At 46.1% G+C, this 23,396-nt stretch overlaps 2 protein-coding genes across 2 annotated transcripts in view; both read right to left on the bottom strand.

Moving 5' to 3' along the window:
- The window catches only part of LOC126516248 (uncharacterized), a 127,116-nt gene that overhangs the window by 97,962 nt on the left and 5,758 nt on the right, over window positions 1–23,396 (bottom strand). The window contains exon 5 of the mRNA XM_055064095.2: window positions 22,194–22,314. Within this exon, the coding sequence (XP_054920070.1) occupies window positions 22,194–22,265 (72 nt within the window). The 5' untranslated portion in view covers window positions 22,266–22,314. The remainder of the gene's footprint in view (window positions 1–22,193; window positions 22,315–23,396) is intronic.
- LOC140216710 (uncharacterized) lies at window positions 1,090–8,962 on the bottom strand. The gene is made up of 5 exons (XM_072287137.1): window positions 8,786–8,962; window positions 8,563–8,644; window positions 5,067–5,165; window positions 2,478–2,598; window positions 1,090–1,351 (listed from the first exon to the last, which is right to left on the bottom strand). Exons 3-5 carry the CDS (start codon window positions 5,163–5,165, stop codon window positions 1,191–1,193), a joined length of 381 nt encoding a protein of 126 aa, XP_072143238.1. The 5' UTR covers window positions 8,563–8,644; window positions 8,786–8,962; the 3' UTR covers window positions 1,090–1,190.

Consider the following 23,396-nt stretch of genomic DNA (forward strand, 5'->3'; position numbering starts at 1 on the left):
CGTGGGCCTACGATACCTATACGATGCCACACCGGGCACAAGATACCTATGACGTCGCTGTCAGTGACGTCACAGGTATCGACAGCGTCAGTTAGGAAGCGCTTATTAATTTACCGATTGATAAAGCTTGCACTTTCAAAGCACCACGTGGCTGAAAATTGAAGGTTTTCAGCGCTTTCTCTGCAGAAAATGATAAACGTGCGAAAATGCTTCGAAATCAGTGACGCCGTACAGACGTACCTGCGCTGCGATTCAGGCTTGAAACTCAGAAAGGCGTATTCCGCCGTTCATTTTCTTCTCTGCCAGCCAACGTTTTCCCGCCAGGTGAAATACCTGTAAGGTCAAAGCTTTTCACCTGTCTCGAGTAATTTGCCGATAGTCAGTGTCGCTCAATAAACAAAACACGTAGGAAAAACACACAAAGACCTCCAATTTTCGTCTGGGTGGTTATCGTGGTGGTTCCCGCACATGCTGCTCACTGCGCAGGTTCCTTTTTCTGCGTGCACTTACTGCGTGCCTTACGTGTTCTATAAGCAAGCATTTTGTTCTACCATTATATTGAGAGCAGTAATCCCTACTCACTGGTACGACTTTCATGCCACAGGTGTTGTTCGTATGCCACTGTTGATTTCAACCGTATTGCGTTCATGCCCAGATTGTGAATATAGCTTATACAGCGTCTCGCCTTGCCCATTTCATTAAGACCAGGCATAGTTCATTGCTATTTAGGTATGTCCCGGCTTGAATGTGTCTCACCATGTTTTTCGGCAAGCCATGACGATCGGCTACAGTTTTCAAGGTGCCGCGAGCGGCCACTTGGCCATAACGGACTCCAAGGTGACCGAGGCGAATGCCAGGTTCTCAAAAAAAGGGGTAAGTGTTTGCTTTCTTTTAATTCAAATACACTTCCTTCGGTTTTTGTCACAAGCTGTTAGTGTATATGTCAACTCTACCAATTTTACGTAACGTTTCCGAATTCCGAGGCACCTAAGCGGGCCATGACCCACTTAACGTTTATCGAAGTGGAGAAAAGCATTCGAAGTTAAAATAGGCTATTTAATAAACACCTTTTGACGAAAAGTACTTCGATGCGCTTCACCAGAAGTGGATTTATTTGGAATCAAACTGGGCGTTCGCGGTGCTTCGGCTCCTCCTTCAATGGCTTTCACCTCCCTCCTGCTTGGACCGGCTTAAAGATGGCGAACCACAAATGACGCAGCACGTCGCGAGAAGTCCTCCGTTAAGCCGGTGGAGATAACCGTCACACGCGCACCCGTTGCGTGTGCGTGGCCAAGCCAACACCGCTCGTAGGTCTTCTGCAGGTGGAACCTGACCCGCATGTTTTCCTGGTCTGGAAAGAGAATTATTTTTTATTCGAGTGTTTATTCTAGGGTGGTTGCTTGGGGTAGTTGGCAATTCACGATAAAAAACGACGTACAGCGCGAGAGTCAAGGACTGCAAGAGACGACATCCACAGCGCAGTGTATGTGGTCTCACAGTCGTTGTCCTTCACGCTGTACGTAGTTTTTTATCATGTTTTTATCATTAGGGTTGCCAACAACTTATCCTAGAAGGAAATGGATCAACAGTAAGGACATTCTTTTTCGGTGTAATGAGACTCCGTTAAAGGGTCCATGAACCACCTCTTGGGCTTGCTGAGAAAACACAGACCCAATAGCTGACATCAATCATGAAGGGTGTTTTGCGCGTCTTCCTACTGTTACTGCGTGAAGTAAATGAGGATCTGCTTACGATATTATAATAATTACGTACAATAATAATTACAGCCCATGCTCGGCCTCAAGGGTGAATGAGCAAGCAGCACGGCCTTAAAGAATGATAGAATGGTCCTTTGTACAAGTCTAAAAAATTGCAGTTAGTTACAGCCCGCAAGTACGACTAAGAATAAAAAAAAGAGCAAGCCTTCGAAAGTGTCTATCGCACGGCCGTCATCAACTTAGTTCCTAGTGTCGCTAGCGAGTTCTATGGCAATGCAAATGCAATGAATATTAAGTGCAAGCCGTGGCACCGTTTACTTTTATGGTGAAATTAGGAGCGTTCCCAATAATTGTTGGGTGCTATTTGTTTGGATGTTAAGAAGTTTTGTAGAATGTCTGCCCTGTATCTTCGGTGGACTAAACATGAAGCCTTGCTTACAGTTGATTAAAATTAGGGGCAAGTTATGGATCAGGTATAGACGAAGTTTCAAGCATGTGGAATAATGAGAGCCTCAGCAGTAGTAAATTATGTATGCAAGGGCTCTGGAGCATTCATGATCTAGAGCACCACTGCAGTGCGATGTGCCCAAGACCATGGAGGCACTGGATTACCCACATTATGAGTTCCGATCACTGCTATGCAGGCGCAGTTGGTCATGCGTGTCTCTTGGTGCAGAATATCAAACTCTACTATGCAGTCGTATCATATATCGGGAATTCTATGGAATCACAGATATTGAGATACGGGGAATCTCTTACCAGTAGTTACAGGATGGGCGTGGTGTCCACAAGTGGGCTCATCGGCAATGGCATTCGATGCTTGGTGGAGGTTCTCTACGATCAAGGTCAAGTTCGCCTCGTCGATGTAGTTGGCGTGCATCTGCAGTAAGAATATTTCTTTCAGTCTTTCTGCTGCCTTACAACAAGGTGCCATGAGTAATTGCACAGCTTACCAAGATCTAGCATACGTGAGCATATTAAAGAATATAATGAAATAACAAAAGTTATCGCTATTTCATTTCTGAACTATATTTGGCGGTCGCGGAAGCGGACGCTTCCAAAGCATTGCACGACCAATGAAAAGAACCATGAAAAGGTGTAGAGTAGCGTGTGTTTGTCAATACTCCCAGGGCAACCTAATCCCGGTGGCGTTCTTACTATTGCTAGTAGGTATAGCGGGGCGGGGCGTTTCTTGTGGCGGTCGACGTCTCTGTGCAGGCGCGAGCAAGAGCGGATGCGAGAGAGAAATTCTTTCTTGGGGCCTTTGCTGCTTGAATAAGTGACTCTGCCTAGGCACTACAAAGGAGGTTTCTTGGCACGTGTTGTATAATTGTCCCCTAGACATGCCGGCATTACGGAGTGCAGTCGAGTTTGTTTATGCTCCGCCACTCGCTGCCCATGCGGTGTGGCATTGGGCATGGGCGCCCCGTTTGGTGATCACTGTCTGAAGGGGCAAGGTTCTGACTGATGTTGTATAAGTCATGGGTAGCTTTTTTTGTCGTAACAAAAGATTGTATTTTTAACAAGCACTGCTCCAGGAAGGCACATGTAACCAGCTAATGGAGGCCTCAGGAGAGCACCCAAGGGGTAGTGCGACGCACCAAAGCTAGAAGCAGGGCGGCCCATGAGTTGGGGCCGTGCAGGCCTCGGCGAGCCCCAACCCAAGGACCAGTCCGGTTTCTAGCTTTGGTGTCCCCGTTGCCGCTTTGGTGTCCTGTAGGTCCCGCCAATAATGCGAAATAATGACACGTTGTTACCATTACTAAAAACGCAGTTGAACAAATATAATTACGCCCAGCCGCCAACTTTAATAAACACAACCGTTTATTCATCTCACTAGTGATTGACAGTAATGCAAGATCAGCGTAACGCTGAACTTGGCAATATCGACAGGTGGTGCTCACTAAAGCACCAAATTATCTTCGAATGAGTCCATCAAAAAACTGCTTTGTTTCATAACCTTCAAACAACAATTCCGCCTACTACTACAAGTGCATCATTAAGTAATCATATGCTACCAATATCTGACAGCGTTACAATTTTGGGTGCCATTTTAGAAAAGCTATTAAATACGCATGGTTACCTCGCTTGTAAAATAAATTTCATTTTGTACTCACTTTATCATCAAAACACGCTGCTATTTTCAACCTCATATTCTTCGCTCGTTGCATATCATTGTTACATACATTGCCATTTATCCTACTGTAAGGAGACGCTGCGCAGACGAGGTGGCACGGATGAGCACATCTCGATGGGCACTCGGCGTTCCTATCAACTAAGAATTTGTGCAGCTTCCACAGTGCTGCAACAAGCCAGCTATATTACTCCTGAGCGCCAGCGTTACATCCATTGTTCATTTATTTATTTACACAATACTGCAGGCAGCAATGCTGCAGAAGCAGGAGAAGGATTACAAAAGATGCTTTTTCAACATATTTTCAAATGAAACACGAGATGTGCATTCAACAATACGTTCTGCTAAATGATTCCATTCTTCGCTCGTAAGTGGAAAAAAATTATTTCTGAAAGATTTTAGTGCTTGCAAAGTATGACTGGACTACTTTAGAATGGAAAATGCGCGACGACCTTTGTAGAGCATGGGCAATATATGTGGCATCCGTTACAGGAAGTACCCCGGCGTAAAACACTTTCGTGTTACAATGCACTTGTATGTGGCTACTATTCGCCAGTCACGCAGGCGGAGGACAAAGCCGGTCCGCACCACGCAGCATGGTCAGACTGGATCGCATGAGCGCGAGGACGCACACGGGTCCTGTCGGGCACAAAGCAAACGCTGCGCAATATGCACTACATCTGCATGTAGCTGCGGTCTGCTACGTAGCGCAGATTCGGCAGGGTACCCCGACAAATCCACTGGCTCAGCGCTGTGCTGCTCGCTCATGACAAGCGCGTTTGACTTAAGTTTGGCGCGTCGGAGCTGCCAAAATCGGGGGCAGTGGCGTCTACAATAACATCCAAATTCAAATGTGAACTGCGCGCCACGGTGACATACAGAAGGCGGTGCCTTGTGAGCCTTGGCAGTGACCTTGGCAGTGAAAGGCATTGAAGGAGGAGCGGAAGCACCGCGACCGCCGCGTTTGATTGCCAATAAATCCACTTCTGGTGAAACGCATCGAAGTACTTTTCGTCAAAATGTGTATATAAATAGCCTATATTAAGTTCGAATGCTTTTCTCCACTTCGATAAACATGTAAGTGGATCAGGGCCCGCTTAGGTGCCTCCGAATTCGTAAACGTTACGTAAAATTGGTAGAGTTGACATATGCACTAACAGCTTGTGACAAAAACCAAGGAAGTGTATTTGAGTTAACAGAAAGGAATCACTTACTGCCTTGCCCTGTAGATCGTCGTTAAGGTTTTGGACCTTTCTCTGCGAAAGACTAAGGACCCTGTTGACAGTAACCGGGAACTCGATCCCAGGAGTCATCTGAAAAACATGGTGAGACATATTCAAGCCGGGACATACCTAAAGAGGAATGAAGTATGCCTGATCTTATTGAAATGGGCAAGACGAGACGCTGTATAAGGAATATTCGCAATCTGGGCATAAACGCAATGCGGTTGAAATCAACAGTGGCATACGAACAACACTTATGGCATGAAAGTCGTACCAGTGAGTAGGGATTACTTCTCTCAATATAATGGTAGAACAAAATGCTTGCTTGTAGAACACGTACGGCACACCCGCCGTGGTTGCTCAGTGGCTATGGTGTTGGGCTGTTGAGCACGAGGTCGCGGGATCAAATCCCGGCCACGGCGGCCGCATTTCGATGGGGGCGAAATGCGAAAACGCCCGTGTACTTAGATTTAGGTGCACGTTAACGATCCCCAGGTGGTCTAAATTTCCGGAGTCCTCCACTACGGCGTGCCTCATAATCAGAAAGTGGTTTTGGCACGTAAAACCCCATAATTTTTTTTTTCACGTACGGTACGCAGGAAGTGCACGCAGAAAAAGGAACATGCGCAGTGAACACCATGTGCGGGAAGCACCACGATAGCCAGCCAGACGAAAATGGGAGGTCTTTGTGCGTTTTTCCTACGTGTTTTGTTTATTGAGCGACATTGACTATCGGCAAATTACTCGAGACAGATGAAAAGCTTTGAAGACCTTACAGGTATTTCACCTGGCGGGAAAAGGTTGGCTGGCAGAGAAGAAAAATTGGAGGACGCTTTAGCTTCGCCTTCAAGAGTGGAACGCAAGAGCGTTCCCGTCGACCCGCCAAAGGGTATAAGACAATGGGCTACGGGGCAGCGATCACTTACGAGGCGCCCCGCATCGGACGCGGTGAGCGTCGAGCAACGCAAGGTTCGGCGCAGCAACGAAACGTGCGCCTGAGCAAGCGGAACGAACCAAAGAACTCGGTGTCTCGGAGGGGGAAATGATGCGCGCAGCCAAACGTCGTGATCGGCCCGGGCAGAGAGATAGATAGTGATCTAAAGAAAGGAAGGACGCTTGATTCGGAAGCACTGGTCAGCCAGACAACCCACACGCGCTAGCAGCGTACGCCCGTCGCACAGCTTCGAGACACTTCCTGTAAGCACACAAACACGAGCTGCCATGCACACGTGGAAACAACTGGCTTGAAGTACCGACACTGTCTCTTGCCTCTCTATCTTTCTTTTCTTTGTCAGATCTGAGTATTGTACCGCTACGTTTGCAACATCTTTCCCAGCCACAGACATTGGGGCAAGCCGAGACGTCTATCACGCATGTCCAACGACTCGCGTGTTCTCATAAAACCCATTTGCGCATTATAATATAAATTGGCTTCAATCACTTCTTTTTTCTTGTATCTTTTTGGGGAATTAACTAGGAAGCGATCACGTAAGATATTCATCCAGAATATAAGGTCGGATGCTGGCTCAACTCAGAGGCTCTCGCCGTCATATTCCGTGAAAGTTGACACTATTTTGATGTAAACCGTTGGCTCGTCACGGATGACGAATAGCATCCGTGAATGGCGCTTCAGGTACCGCTAGTCGACATAAATGTTCAGGATGCAACACCAATATGACAGCCTATCACACGACGTTGAACCAGCGTTGTGTTCAGGCAGAGAAAATTGGTTTTTACGTCAGGAAACGCGAGGAAAATGTTACCGCTCTCTCCACGTATACACGGAGATGCCGCATTCAACATATAACCGTGGTATTTAAATAAAACACAGGGTTTTCGCGCGATTAACAAGTGTACCAGTCGATGGTAAGCATCGACTTCAAAAATGATTATGTCCTTTAGAATGCCATCGCTTCTGAGGAGGATATGTAAAATGGAAAAATAAGGGATTCGAAAAAATGATAACACGCTCAAAGCTCGAAAATGTTGGGAAAGCCTCTTGGTGCTTGCAAGGTTCATTGAATATTATGTTGTCAGTGTCATAATCTCACCGGGTGTTAATGCGTTTCATTTCTTTTCTCACTCGGGGCTGAGCGTCGTTACTCGTATTGAAGGAAACCATGCTCACAGTTTAACAGCCATTAAGCTTTCTTCTTTGATTTGCACGATATGAAGAAATGCTCTCTGTATAAGACATTCGAGGTCTACGTGACACTTTCCCCGAGTAGAGTGCAGCTTAAGCGCTTTATCGACTAGCGATTAGTTTACAAGACAGCCGAACAGTGTCTGCCGACGCCGTCGAAGAACAAACCAAATTAAAGCATGGAGCCTTCGTTTAGTTCGACCGACAGCTTTCGCAGTCAACGCATTCATACTTTGACGAAACCGTATGTCTGCAGATGGGCGCAGATACCCAATCGCCTTGGCCACGCTTTCATAAGAAAATGTGGTGGAAGCTTTGGGCTGTGCACAGAGGCGGTTGCATCGAAGTAAAAAGCTATATTTATAAATAAAAATAAAAACACGAAAACAACAACAACAACAAAAAAAAACACGCACGCCTAATGCATGCGTGGAAAATGCATTCTCAATGGCGCATGTGCACGTAATAAAAAGTTCGTGGGAACCAAATATCTCGATCGTCAAATGATCGCTATGTCACTTGCGCGAATTAAGATATTCGGACAAATGTCACAAAAGGCTGACATTTCCCGATAAAGAAGTCCACAGAAAATGTTTGGCTCGCTACCTTTTCGCGACCGTGGCTCTGTTGACATTTAATTTTCCGGGTTCGTGGAACGTGCGGCGTGCCACCGAGAGGCTGACATAATTTAGAGCATATACTGGAAATATGTGGTCTCCAGTTCAAGTTGCAATTCAATAACATACCTAATCATCTTATAATACCTAGCTGTTCTATACAACACTACCCTCAATATGAATTTGCGTGCCTGAATTGTGTCACGTTTTGTGCATCGTGAGCGGAATATTATGTATTTAGTCTTATCAAAAGCGTAGAATATAATTTTTTTTTCTTCACTGAAAACCGTAAGCGCGAAATAACCGCTCAAACTGGCTGCGAAAGCAATGTCAGTGCTATGCACAGGTGTGTCGAAAGCAGTCAAAGCTACGAACTACAAGTTATCTGCTGCAAATGTCGGCAATTGTACTCTGGATCCTTCTGTACGTAAATCGCACTTTGCCTAAAGTATTAAACACTACCCTTAAACCGTTGTTTCTATAGTGCTGACACATAAAAGTTATTCAAAGCAGAGGAGACTTTCTTTTACCGTTTCATATGTGCTTGCTCATTGACCTTGGTCTTTTCCGAATGAACAGCGCCAACCCTTTCCTCCTCCAGCAAAAAGGAAAAAAAGGAAAGCCACCAAGCTCCCACAAAACGCTCTGCCTCAAGGTTCTCAAGGTTCGTTCTGGCTCAAGCTCCCACAAAGCAACACCTTTTGTGGGAGCTTGAGCCAGAACGAACCTTGAGAACCTTGAGCCAGAGCCTTGAGCTAGAACCTTGAACCAGAACCGGCTCCTCTGCTGGCGTTCGGTGTCTGTAGCAGCTATCGCCGGGAATGAGAAAAAAATATTCCCAGTCAGCTACTTTACCACTGAGCCATGCCAGCGCACGCTAGCACGCAGCGGAAAAATGCCCTATAATCGCGCCTGGTTCTATGCAGCGACAGTCCCATTGACGCACTCACCCTTGTCTCTGGCGAACGTCGAGTACGGAGCTGGTGCAGTAGGGCCTGGTGCAGTTCAGGAGCGCCAAGAACAAGGGTCGCCACGTCAACTGCTCAGCCAGCTCCTTGAACCAGTGCTGCAGCTTCTGTCTCGCGGCACGCGCAACGTCCACGCGCGCAACCGCGCTGGGACTGTCGCTGCATAGAACCAAGATTAAAGACGACGATTATCGGTGCTAGAAAGGCCACCCGAAGTGCGCGAATTTTTTTTTTTATTGATGGCACCTTCGGCTGGTCCTTTCGGAGCGGTTTGGTTTGGTTTGGTTTGGAGCCTGTAGATATAGCACAACCCACTACGGGGGATTGGCCATGAATTGGGCGGCAGTGGGTTCAAAAAGAATAAATACCCAAATAGGATTTTTTTTTACTGAAAATGTGATATTAAATTAATTCTAATCGTTAATAATAATTTTCATGCTATAGTTTCTTAAAATTAGAAGTTAATATTTTTTTTTGTTTCTTGTTTTGGAAAATAAAACAGTAAAATTAGCATGGAAGTCTCCTTGCGTCCATTATAAAATTATATATGGCATCACATACGTTCCTATTACAGTGTCCTAGTGCCGACGCCCCCAGAGACAGAATGATAGGTAGCGTGATGGCTAATCCAAGTTGGCGGAAGGGACCTTCTAGAAGTCGTTTTCTATGAACTTTGAACCTACGACACTCAATAAAAAAGTGATCCATAGTTTCGGGTTCATTGCAGTAAAAACATTTAGGAGAAGGTGCCAAACCAGACCTATGGGAATAGAAATTAAGCCGTGGTATTCGGCAACGCAGACGCGTAAATGAAACTTCAAATTTTCTTGTTGCACACCATACGCTGTGCCAAGGAAATCTAAGGTGCTGAAAATCGGCGTTATCTAATACACGTGATTTGGCATGTTCTTCTTGAATGGAAAATTTTTTAAATCTTGCAGAAGTGACGTATGCCGAAGGTTTTAAGATCCTCAGTACCGGGCCTTTAAGAGATGCCGCTGCTAGTGCGTCTGCTGACTCGTTTAAAGTGAGCCCCACGTGCCCTGGCACCCATACCAGGTGGATGAGGCGTAGATGTTGGGGAACCAGTGAATGAAATTCTCGGAGAATGATACTTGGATTGGGCACAGATAAAGCGGAGCAAACAGACAAGGAGTCGGCTAAGATTACGGCTGAAGAAATAGATGGGGGAAGTTTGCGTAGAGCTAGGATGATTGCCAATAACTCTGCTTGAAATATTGGCGTAACGTCGGGAAGTCGAAGAGAGAAAGACCAATTTAATGATGTCGAAAAAATGCCCACTCCGGCCTTCTCCTCACTGACAGAAGCATCTGTGGCTATTACTGCTTTTATTTGGAGGGTGTCAAGGTGGTCATGTAATAAACCTTTTAGGTATCCAATAGGTAGGAGCTTAGCGTTATTGGGAAATATATCGCCAAATTCAACACTTGCTGTCGAAGCAGGTAAATTTTGAAAAGCCACATCACGGATTGATATTTGTAATGGCTGTAATAGCTTCTGCACAAAACCAACCTGGGGACAATGCAGTCTGGGCCATTGATTCTCAAAGAATGCAGTTGGTTCTCGAGTAAAAATATAGTAGGAGCGTCTCTGGGGAGAAGCATAGATGTTTAGAAATGTTTGGACTGTCAGTATACGAAATCGAGTTTGGAGAGAAGGCAGGTGAGTTTCATGGTATAAAATATTATTTGCTACAAATTTTGGAAGGCCGAGACACAGACGCAGTGATTCGCGTTCTAAAAGAACCAGAGAACGTATTTTATACGTAGGACCTCCTGAAAATAACACGCATCCAAACTCTAGAATGGGGCGGACATACATACAATCAATCATCAGCAAGGTCTCCCTGCGCATTCCAAAACGACTGCTGCAGACTCTTCGTAATAAACCAACAGCGCGTGCTCCCTTAGATGCGATGTACTCTATGTGTGTCTGCCAATTTAGCTTTTCGGTGTAAATCATTCCCAGATATTTTAAAGAATATACCTGCGGAATAATCTCCTGGCCATATGACAGTGTTATTCGGATAGGAAAAGTCAAGGGAAAGACAATGATCGCACTTTTGTTGACATTTAGCGACATTTGTAGTCCTTTTAGCCAAGTTTCAATCTGATTCAGATACGACTGCAAAGTTTTATATAGGCTATGTATATCATTCGATACCGTGAAAAATGCGATATCATCAGCGTATACGTATACCTATACGTCAGGATGTGTCGGGATGTGATTTAGTAGAATATTGAATAATACTGGGGAAAGTACTGCACCTTGAGGGACGCCCCTTGTCTGTTTGTAACTTTGAGAAGAAACACCGTTTTGATAACAATAAGATGTTCGTCTGCTTAGAAAATTTTGAATCCATGCAATTATATACTGTGGAAGATTCACACTATTGAGTCGGTTGATTAAAGTACTGTGGTCGACACTGTCATACGCCTTCGCAATGTCTAATGTCACTAGGGCCGCGTACTGGTTGTTGCGGCGAGCGAGTTGGATTCTACTCTCCAAGTCAACATGAGCACACCAAATTGAGCAGCCGGGCCTGAATCCTATTTGAGAATCATTTAATATTTGGTTCTCGCCTATCCACCTATCAACGTGACCATAGAGAACTCTCTCGATTAACTTTACAAGATTTGAGGTTAGAGAAATAGGTCTAATGTTGTCTATTGAATATCCATCGCCTGGCTTTTTGAGTAGTGGAATTATTTTGGCAACCTTCCAATCTGGATGAATCCACGCATTCTTAATCGAGTAATTTATAAAATTAAGCAAATCCTGGGGAGACAATTCGAATAATACTTTTATCATTGCTGTAGTTATGCCATCAGGGCCTGGGGCTGAAGCTGGCAGCATCTTTACCTCTCTCATTAATTCTTCTAATGTGACCGTTACGTACTCATTAGCTGGTTCAGGTGCCGGTATATGATAGGGGCGAAGTGATGTGAATCGACGCTCTAAGCCTTTTGCAATATCCTCCAGTGACTGCACTAATTCAGTGGACGTTAAGCTAACTGACTCTACATTAACTGGGGCTGAAACAATCTTTTTAGACCGTAGAAATCGAAATAGGGCGTTTTTATTACTAGACTGCGATAGGTAACTGTAATGTTTGGTGTTATAATTTTCTTTCGCTTTGTCAACTGTTTGCCTGAATGTAGCTGCAGCAAACTTATAGTCATTCCAATTACGTGGACATTGATTATACAGTAACTTTCTCCAGGTTGCCTTTCTTCTTCTATATTCGCGTGCACAGTCCGGATTCCACCATGGAGAATAAGTACCACCTTTAGTTGACTGCATACTGAACTTGCATTTTTTATAACTGTCACTTAGCACTTGACACAAATTAACTGCCTCAACTTCATCATTTAGGCCAACCTGCTTTTCTAAAGCTGATCGCAGCGAAATTTGAAATTTACTATAGTAAACATAGGTGCGGACATGCCTTTCAACCAAATTAATTGGGCGCGTTATTTCAAAAGTTATTGGAAGATGGTCGCTATTTGTGGCCGAGGTAATAGCAGACCAGGAGGAGATTACACAGCCCGAACTGGAAAAAGTTAGGTCTAACACCGAACGCGATGTGCCGGATACATAAGTTGGGGTTCTCGAATTTACACAATGAAGGTTATTTGACGAAACCCAGTCTAACAATCGTTTACCGCAAGAGTCGGACCGATAACCCCATGATACGTGGTGAGAATTAAAATCACCAGCTATGATTATATCCTTTCTGCATGCTGCGACCGCGGCATCATGAGAGCCTGTATTGCAGACTCCTGTAGGGAAATAAGCATTGATTATCGAAAACGGGGCGCATCCAGGAAGCGTTACATCCAATGCTAGAATCTCACTTTCAGTGGAAAATGACTGGTGACTAATTTTAGCTCTATGACAAATTTTCGTTGAGATGAAAAATGCTAATCCCCCTCTACAAGAAGGACGATCTAGACGAAAACTGCGATAATTCTTTAAATGATAATTCTTTTCTGTGGATAACCAAGTTTCTTGCAGAATAATCAAATCAGGAGAAAGATCTTCACAGAGATATAAGAGATCAGCGGCTGCAGCAAAAATGGAACGACAGTTCCACTGCAGCACTTTCAAGCTTCCTATGTTGACGATATTCCGGCAGTATTAACTGCCGTCTCTAGAATGTTATCCTTTAGGAAATCATCCTTTGATAAGCTCTTATTTTCACTCTTTTTAGCTTTTAGTTTGTGGAGGGTTGTAGCTCTCGGGGAGTATGGGGAAGCACGACGTTTATAAGTTCTAGCATCCAAATCCATGTTCTCCATGGTATCTGAACCGGATTCGTGACTCTGAAAGCCCTCATGTTCTACATGAGTTGCGTGAGCTTCGAAGGCATCAGTACTGCGAGGCGAGATCTCTGCTGATACGTGTTTCTCTATGTTCTCATCGGAGACTGTGATTTCAGAGGCAACACTTGGACGAGCAGTAACATGTAAAAGTTGAGACAACTGAGAGGTGAGAACTTGTCCAACGGTCTCTGAAAGGTTTGTAAATAAAGTGTCAAGGGCTTTTGCCATAGCTTTCTCGACGGCAGCAGCTACAATATCACCAAGAGATGCATCCATTGCTTTTGAGTGACGAGCAGCAGCTGCAGCATAGCCACATGATTTCTCTAATGAGAGTGCACGAGCCTTACGACGCGAACACCGTTTCCGTTCTATAATTTGTAGAATTTCGAGCTCTTGGTTTCTCGCAGGGCATTGCGCACAGTCCGCAGGGCGGGAATCTTCACACAAACAGCATCGTTCGCTCTGAGAGGAACACGTTTTTTCATCGTGGCCTTCTCCGCAAATGCGGCACCGAGGCTCTGATCGACATCCCTTAAAACTGTGACCGTATCGCCAGCAGTGAACGCATTGCAATGGGCGGGGAGAAATTGCTTCCACCCTGTATATTTATGGCCACGCCTTGATCTCTGACGGCCTATTTGTGCCTGAAAAGGTTACTATAACCGACTCTGTGGGGGTTCTTTGATTCTCAAAAACGCGTGAACATCGGTAGACGGAGACGGCACCTGCCGGGGAGAACATCTGCAGGACCTCTGAAGCACACAGGCTCGCGTCGACTCCACGTACTAGACCCTTAACGCAAGCTAGATGAGCAGGAATAAAAGGCCTCACCGGGTGGTTCGCGAACATTTCGCACTTCAGAAGGTCGGAGACGCAGGTCTGGTCAGGCGAACAGCAAAGAATGCCCCCTCTGCCAAATTGTCGGGCATCGGTTATGCTTTGGAAATGCGGGGTTGCTTTCCGCAGCTCTTCTTGAATCACCTTGGGATTCTTCGCGCGGATGAATCCCCCATTGGTCGGCACTAGGGCCACAGGAACGCTGTTAATGCCACTGCGCAAGAAAGCCTCTATAGGCATGTCATTAGTGGGAAGCGAAGCCGTCCAGAGGAAAGATGTCTGGCCGGGAGAAGAAAGAGACATTAGGAATTCTCAATAAGAGGAAAGTACAAAATAAAACTAAAGAAAATTAAACCGCCCGATACTTGACCAATTCCCCGCGGAGAACAGGACAGGCGCCTAACGTCAGCACCCTTGCGACAAGCTCTGGGCTCTCTGGGCTGCTCTCGAGAGCAGCGTTCTTTTCGAAAGAGCGTGCGCGCCTTACGTCCGGCTGTTTCTGTTCCATATATGGCTCTTCTAACGCGTCCAGCGCTCTCAGGCACTCCGAGCCCTGTCGTGGGAGCAGCCGTCGAGTTTGACAGCGTATTCCCGCCACATCAGCGTTAACACTCTGCGGTATAACGCAGCGTCGCCGCTGTTGGCGACGGTTCACCGTATAACCGCATGCCTGGTGGCGTCCTGCGTCCGCCGTTTTTTCGCGGGCAGTGCCGCTGGCAGGTTTGGCTATGAAAATGTACAGGCCAATATACAGGTCGCTATAGTAACGTAGTTTCCCGTCCGCCATTTCCTCCTCCCAGAGCTGGTTGCACGTTGGGCTTGCATGCCTGTCCCCTGCATTTGAATTCGAGGAACGCCGGATCTGCCCGACTCGGATTCGGAGGACGGAGGCGTCAAGTCGAATATGCCATTAGTGCACATCGCGAAACAGCGTTGGCTGCCGTGCTTATGCCCATAACCAAAAACTACAGTATTTTTTTTTTCCTGTGTCCTGTGTACTCAATACTTATGACATCCACTAATCTTGGGATTGCCGTTTCTGAAAATCCTGAGTGAAACGCTACAGTAACGCTGTTTGAACGCCCGATGTGTTGTTTTTGTTGTTGTTGTTGTCCTGCTGTGAACTTTTCAGTGTGAACACTGGCGTACTCTCTGGGTGTCGCATTTCTTAATGATCCAGTTCATTTCCCATCGTTTTTGCCATTGGCACAAACAGAAGTGGCGGCGCCGTTATTGCTGGGATCAGCCATCGGGAAGGACGGATGATAAAAATGACGTGGAACGTCACAGAATACTGGCTCTCGGTTGAGGTACGGCAGCGCCTCCTAGGCAACAGGCTTGTGCACTCTGGTTTATGAGTCATGTTACTTCGACTCAAATTTCCATTGCCAAGCCCGGCGTGACGAAAGCATTGACGTCAAAATCACCGCGGCTTACTCGGGAACGTCCCCATTAGATTCCATCGTAGTCGGCCAAGGTAGCACGACGACACAAATAGGAGTTCACCAACGTTGTGCTTTCTAGGAGGCGTTGTGTATGCATGGGCTAGATAACGGAACGATTATATTCCTTATCTCGTTTCATCAGTCCGAGCGGTGCATTCACCCACGTTGTCAGCGGGATCGGCCCGTCGAAAACGGTGGCTGATTATAAAAAGTTGGAAGGCAATTCAATCTCTAGTCGAAGCTGATCAATGACAATGTCTTTTCAGCGAGTTGGGATGAGAATGGGGCGGGATCACACGGCGCTCTAGCGCGTCATCCCTTGCGTGAAGGGAGTAGGAGGAGCGTCGGACTGCTTGAATATTTGGTCTGCGCTATCTTCGCGATCGGTGCACATTTTTAGACTGCACTATGTTCGTGGTCAGCCCACGAAAACGGCTAGAAACACATACCCGATACGAGAAAGGGGGGTTAACATGTTAAAGAAAGACATTCCCCGGTGTTCTCATCCGATCCTCGACTCGGAAGCTGGCCCTCACTCCGATGCATGGATGGATGTTATGAGCGTCGCCTTTGGAACTGGGCGGTGGGCTGCGCCACCAAGCTCTTGCTATTATACTGCTTAATGTCTTACCTAGGTTAAAAAGAAAAATAAAGGAAGAGAAAAGAAAATCTTACCGTTCGTGTTAACAAACGTAGAAAAAAATAAGGAATTGTGCTCTAATCGCTCATAAGTTCATTATAAGTCAAACCTGGAGATGCTATAGTGAAGTTTTAAATTTAATTTATATCGCGGAGTTGAAGGCTACCGGCGGTCAACGAAAGTACTCGATAAAGAAGTGCTGTTGCTGGTTGGTTACATTATATAATCGCCAAAATGTGCAGCGGGATGTATACACGTAACTTATACTGGCGACTAAAGTCGGCACGAGGAGAAAAAAGGACATGAATGGTAGGATGCCCCGACGTCGACGACAGCGGCGCGTCGCCACTTCTCCCTGCGGTCCCATTCGTTTTCTACGTCAGCTGTCAATACCCCTCTACGTTTCCCACGCTCGTGCGATGGCTCGATGCGTCCTCGTGGAGCGGACTTTTGTTCTCACTATTGAATCCATTTGCGTGCTTATATTGGGAGCACTAGTCGCGTCAGCCTCTCTTTAATGAAACTGCAGTACGGGGGAACCGTTCGCACGTTTCTAACCACCATACTAAGATGTGAATTTGCAATTCAGTTATTTCGTACGGTTGCCGTACTAGTGTTTCAGTAATGAGAGTATTCGCATCAGTTCCGAAATAAATTTTTGTTTTACTGGAAATAAAAAAAAAAAAATGAAAAGACACGAAATCAGCGGATCGAATACGGCAATGCTTTGGTAGGAAATACAAGGATGAGTAATCTTGCATTGAAAGCCGAATGAACGTCAAGGATGTAGTGTGCTGTTGAAGATTCATTAATTGAATATAGCCTGACGGAAAAATAAAGAAAAATATCTGGAATAATATTCCGGCCCCACTTATAGAAGCTTGTATAGCTACAGGTTCAAGGTGATGTTTCGATCTGTAAATGCGCGTAGCTTAGCCCTCAGAGGCATTAATTATCGCACTGGACAAGTGTCACGGCGAACCGAAGCCACTATCGTCTGTGAAAAACGGAGCAGCCCGGGCAGCTCGCGACTCTTCGAATGGCGTGAAGTGTCACGTAATGTCAACCGAGCCGGCGAAGGCTGCACGTAACTCGCTGCGGACGTGTCATCTGTACGAACGACGAAGGAGTGCCGCGTTATGGCTCATTCACACAGGCGACTTGAGGAAGTCGCGCGACCATTTGCGACTCGCGATCGAAAAGCGACCGAAGGCGACTGATGTTTACACCGGCAAGCCCGGCTGAGCGCGACACGCAAGTCGCAATCCCGGAGATTATCGTTCTCAGCGAGAACTCTCGGAATCTACGCGGAATTTGCCGCGACGCAGGAGGAGGCCGGATATAGACACATGAAAGATCACTTCCGGTGCACCGCTGATTAGTTCTGCGACCACAGTCGCGCGACTGAAAAATCGCGCAGAAAGCGACTGGCCAAAAATGGTCGCTTTTCAAGAAAAGCGACCGCTTGCGACCACTTGCGACTGGTCGCTTTGCGACCAACTTGGTCGCGCGACCGCTGTCATTCGCCGGTGTGAATTAGCCCTTAAACGCAGTGGCTCATCGGCCGGGGATCTTGGGCAGCATTTAAATGAACCGAAAAAAAAAAACGCTCGCGTACTTAGATTTAGGTGAACGCTAGCAATGAGTGATAAAAATTGCCCGCTATGGCTTCCCGTACAATACGCCGCATTATCTTGGAACGTTAGCCACCGCGATTTAGATGCGACGCTCGACCATGGATAGTTCAGATTGATAAAATCCGCAGACTTCTGTTTGCTAAAAGAAATAGCAGAAGGGGAATGATAGGTAGTGAGCATTATAAATAATAATAAACCAATATTTGTGGGCAGCACACAATGAGACTGTTTAGCAATACAAGCTAGCGTATGATACGGTGTCGCTCTTTAGATGAAAACAGATACTTGATTCACGAATTATGATACTTCGATCGTTGTTCGGAAGCGAAAGAGATGCCAATGTTTTCTCATTTCACACAAATAACGAAAGAAAGTTTCTGCCTAATTGAATTTGTGGAGACGAAGTTAAGATGCACATTCATTTTGAAAAGAGAGAGAGAGAGAAAGAGAGAAATGCTCGTCGAGCTCACGCTTTGTGCATCGGTCAGAGAAGAGACGAGCTGCGCATCGGTAACGAAATGCTACGCAGCCAATTGCGACTTTGTGATGCGGTGTAACTGAAGGAACCGTGCAACAACAGCGTGACCAGCGTCTTTCCTGTCCCGAACAGTTTCTTTTTTCAGCCCTCTGTTGCGTCTTAACACTGCGTGCGGGGGCCGCCTGCACGCGGAAGGCGCTCCGACACAGGATACCCGCTGCATGTAACGGGAGTAGCGTGGCGGCTGGAGGGGCGGGCGCCGCCTGTCGTTTTCCAGTCGCCCGGCAGCTCGAGTTGCCCTCCGGTGACACAGAACCTCGGCGGCAAAAGTGTACCACGTACACCGGCCACACGTCGCGTTACGCGACCGCTGTCGGCGTCTACGCGCGGCTTCGTTTATTCCGCTTTCACCCGGCCGCCTCTGGGGGCTCAGTCACCGTGGCATTCTGCTGCTGAGCCACGGAGCTGCTTGTTGGTTCGATTACGCACGTGGGCCCACGATACCTATAAGATGCCACACCGGGCACAAGATACCTATGACGTCGCTGTCAGTGACGTCATAGGTATCGACAGCATCAGTTAGGAACCGCTTAATAATTTACCGATTGATAAAGCTTCCACTTTTAAAGCACCAGGTGGCTGAAAATTGAAGGTTTTCAGCGCTTTCTCTGCAGAAAATGTTAAACGTGCGAAAATGCTTCGAAATCGGTGACGCCGTACCAACGTACCTGCGCTGCGATTCAGGCTTGAAAATCAGAAAGGCGTTCTCTGCCCTTCATTTTTTTCTCTGACAGCCAACGTTTTCCCGCCAGGTGAAATACCTGTAAGGTCTTCAAAGCTTTTCACCTGTCTCGAGTAATTTGCCGATAGTCAGTGTCGCTCAATAAACAAAACACGTAGGAAAAACGCACAAGGACCTCCCGTTTTCGTATGGGTGGTTATCGTGGTGGTTCCCGCAAATGCTGCTCACTGCGCATGTTCCTTTTTCTGCGTGCACTTACTGCGTGCCTTACGTGTTCTATAAGCAAGCATTTTGTTCTACCATTATATTGAGAGCAGTAATCCCTACTCACTGGTACGACTTTCATGCCACAGGTGTTGTTCGTATGCCACTGTTGATTTCAACCGCATTGCGTTTATGCCCAGATTGCGAATATTACTTATACAGCGTCTCGCCTTGCCCATTTCATTAAGACCAGGCATACTTCATTGCTATTTAGGTACGTCCCGGCTTGAATATGTCTCACCATGTTTTTCAGCGAACGATGACAATCGGGTACACTTTCCAAGCTGGAGCGAGTGGCCACTTGGTCACAACAGATACCAAGGTGACTGAAACAAAGGCAAGATTTTCAAAGAAAGGCGTAAGTGATTGCTTTCTGTTAATTCAAATACACTTCCTTGGTTTTTGTCACAAGGTGTTAGTGTATATGTCAACTCTACCAATTTTACGCAACGTTTACGAATTCGGAGGCACCTAAGCGGGCCCTGACCCACTTACATGTTTATCGAAGTGGAGAAAAGCATTCGAAGTTAAAATACGCTATTTAATAAACACTTTTTCACGAAAAGTACTTCGATGCGTTTCACCAGAAGTGGATTTATTGGCAATCAAACGCGGCGTTCGCGGTGCTTCCGCTCCTCCTTCAATGCCTTTCACTGCCAAGGTTACGACAGAGCGAGGCGTGCTCAAAAGGCACCGCCTTCTGTATGTCACCGTGGCGCGCAGTTCACATGCGATCTTGGATGTAAACGTAGACGCCACTGCCCCTGATTTTGGTGCCTGCGACGCGTCAAACCTAAGCCAAACGCGGTTGTCATGAGCGAGCAGCACAGCGCTGAGCCAGTGGACTCGTCGGGGTACCCTGCCGTATCTGCGTTACGTAGCAGACCGCAGCTACATGCAGATGTAGTGCATATTGCGCAGCGTTTGCTTTGTGCCCGACAGGACCCGTGTGCGTCCTCGCGCTCATATGATCCAGTCTGACCATGCTGCGTGGTGCGGACCGGCTTTGTCCTCCGCCTGCGTGACTGGCGAATAGTAGCCACATACAAGTGCATTGTAACACCGAAGTGTTTTACGCCGGGGTACTTCCTGTAACGGATGCGACATATATTGCCCATGCTCTACAAAGGTCGTCGCGTATTTTTCATTCTAAAGTAGTCCAGTCATACTTTGCAAGCATTAAAATCTTCCAGAAATCATTTTTTCCACTTAAGAGTGAACAATGGACTCATTTACCAGAATGTATTGTTGAATGCATATCTCATGTTTCATATGAAAATATATTGAAAAAGCATCTTTTGTAATCCCTCTCCTGCTTGGGCAGCATTGCTGCCTGCAGTATTGTGTAAATAAATAAATAAATAAATAAACAATGGATCTAACGTTGGCGCTAAGGAGTAAAATGACTGGCTTGTTGCAGCACTGTGGAAGGTGCACAATTTCTTAGTTGATAGGATCGCCGATTGTCCATCGAGGTGTGCTCATCCGCGCCACCTCGTCTGCGCAGCGTCTGCTTACAGTATGATAAATGGCAATGTATGTAACAACGATATGCAACGAGTGAAGAATATGAGGTTGAAAATAGCTGCGTGTTTTGATGATAAAGTGAGTACAAAATGAAATTTATTTTACAAGCGAGGTAACCATGCGTATTTAATAGCTTTTCTAAAATGGCACCCAAAATTGTAACGCTGTCAGATATTCGTAGCATATCATTACTTAATGATACACTTGTAGTAGTAGGCGGAATTGTTGTTTGAAGGTTATGAAACAAAACATGTTTTTGATAGACTCATTCGAAGATAATTTGGTGCTTTAGTGAGCACCACCTGTCGATATTGCCAAGTTCAGCGTTACGCTGATCTTGCATTACTGTCAATCACTAGTGAGATGAATAAACGGTTGTGTTTATTAATGTTGGCGGCTGGGCGTAATTATATTTGTTCAACTGCGTTTTTAGTACAGCGCGAAAGAGAAGGACTGCAAGAGACGGCATACACAGCGCAGTGTATGTGGTCTCACAGTCCTTGTCCTTCACGCTGTACGTAGTTTTTTATCACGTTTTTATCATTAGGGTTGCCAACAACTTATCCTAGAAGGAAATGGATCAACAGTAAGGACATTCTTTTTCGGTGTAATGAGACTCCTTTAAAGGGTCCATTAACCACCTCTTGGGCTTGCTGAGAAAACACAGACCCAATAGCTGACATCAATCATGAAGGGTGTTTTGCGCGTCTTCCTACTGTTACTGCGGGAAGTAAATGAGGATCTGCTTGCGATATTATAATAATTACGTACATTAATAATTACAGCCCATGCTCGGCCTCAAGGGTGAATGAGCAAGCAGCACGGCCTTAAAAATGATAGAATGGTCCTTTGTACAAGTCTAAAAAATTGCAGTTAGTTACAGCCCGCAAGTACGACTAAGAACAAAAAAAGAGCAAGTCTTCGAAAGTGTCTTTCGCACGGCCGTCATCAACTTAGTTCCTAGTGTCGCTAGCGAGTTTTATGGCACTGCAAATGCAATGAATATTAAGTGCAAGCCGTGGCACCGTTAACTTTTATGGTGAAATTAGGAGCGTTCCCAATAATTGTTGGGTGCTGATTTGTTTGGATGTTAAGAAGTTTTGTAGAATGTCTTCCCTGTATCTTCGGTGGACTAAACATGAAGCCTTGCTTACAGTTGATTAGAATTAGGGGCAAGTTATGGACCAGGTATAGATGAAGTTTCAAGCATGTGGAATAATGAGAGCCTCAGCAGTAGTAAATTATGTATGCAAGGGCTCTGGAGCATTCATGATCTAGAGCACCACTGCAGTGCGATGTGCCCAAGACCATGGAGGCTCTGGATTACCCACATTATGAGTTCCGATCACTGCTATGCAGGCGCAGTTGGTCATGCGTGTCTCTTGGTGCAGAATATCAAACTCTACTATGCAGTCGTATCATATATCGGGAATTCAATGGAATCACAGATATTGAGATACGGGGAATCTCTTACCTGCGAGAATAGAGTGTGCGGCGTGTCCGCAGGGCTGCTCTGATTCAAGTGCTGTTGCGGCTTGCTGAGCATTGTCAACTGTCAGTACCAAGCTGGTAGAGTTGATAAATGTGGCATGGATCTGCAGTTAGAATATTTCTTTCAGTCTTCCTGCTGTCTTACAACACGGTGCCATGAGTAAATGCACACCTTACCAAGTTCTAGCATACGTGAGCATATTAAAGAACATAATGAAATAACAAAAGTTATGGCTATTTCATTTCTGAACTAAATTTGGCGGTGGCGGAAGCTGACGCTTCCAAAGCATTGCACGACCAATGAAAAGAACCATGAAAAAGTGTAGAGTAGCGTGTGTTTGTCAATACTCCCAGGGCACCTTAATCCCGGTGGCGTTCTTACTATTGCTAGTAGGTACAACGGGGCGGGGCGTTTCTTGTGGCGCTCGACGTTTCTGTGGAGGCGCGAGCAAGAGCGGGTGCGAGAGAGAAATTCTTTCTTGGGGCCTTTGCTGCTTGAATAAGTGACTCTGCCTAGGCACTACAAAGGAGGTTTCTTGGCACGTGTTGTATAATTGTCCCCTAGACATGCCGGCATTACGGAGTGCAGTCGAGTTTGTTTATGCTCCGCCACTCGCTGCCCATGCGGTGTGGCATAGGGCATGGGCGCCCCGTTTGGTGATCACTGTGTCTGAAGGGGCAAGGTTCTGACTGATGTTGTATAAGTCCTGGGTAGCTTTTTTTGTCGTAACAAAAGATTGTATTTTTAACAAGCACTGCTCCAGGAAGGCACATGTAACCAGCTAATGGCGGCCTCAGGAGAGCACCCAAGGGGTAGTGGAACGCACCAAAGCGTGAAGCAGGGCGGCCCATGAGTTGGGGCCGTGCAGGCCTCGGCGAGCCCCAACCCAAGGACCAGTCCGGTTTCTAGCTTTGGTGTCCCCGTTGCCGCTTTGGTGCCCTGGAGGAGCCGCCAATAATGCGAAATAATGACACGTTGTTACCATTACTAAAAACGCAGTTGAACAAATATAATTACGCCCAGCCGCCAACTTTAATAAACACAACCGTTTATTCATCTCACTAGTCATTGACACTAATGCAAGATCAGCGTAACGCTGAACTTGGCAATATCGACAGGTGGTGCTCACTAAAGCACCAAATTATCTTCGAATGGGTCCATCAAAAACATGTTTTGTTTCATAAC

This window comes from Dermacentor andersoni, chromosome 3, assembly GCF_023375885.2.
Source record: "Dermacentor andersoni chromosome 3, qqDerAnde1_hic_scaffold, whole genome shotgun sequence".
In the NCBI taxonomy this organism is placed as follows: domain Eukaryota; kingdom Metazoa; phylum Arthropoda; class Arachnida; order Ixodida; family Ixodidae; genus Dermacentor; species Dermacentor andersoni.

Coding starts and splice junctions, on each gene's coding strand:
- LOC140216710 (XM_072287137.1), bottom strand. CDS start 5,165: ATGACTCCTGGGATCGAGTTCCCGGTTACTGTCAACAGGGTCCTTAGT. Junction 2,599..5,066: donor ACGATCTACAGGGCAAGGCA/GTAAGTGATTCC, acceptor TTCTTACTGCAG/ATGCACGCCAACTACATCGA. Junction 1,352..2,477: donor CGCCCATCCTGTAACTACTG/GTAAGAGATTCC, acceptor TTCTCTTTCCAG/ACCAGGAAAACATGCGGGTC.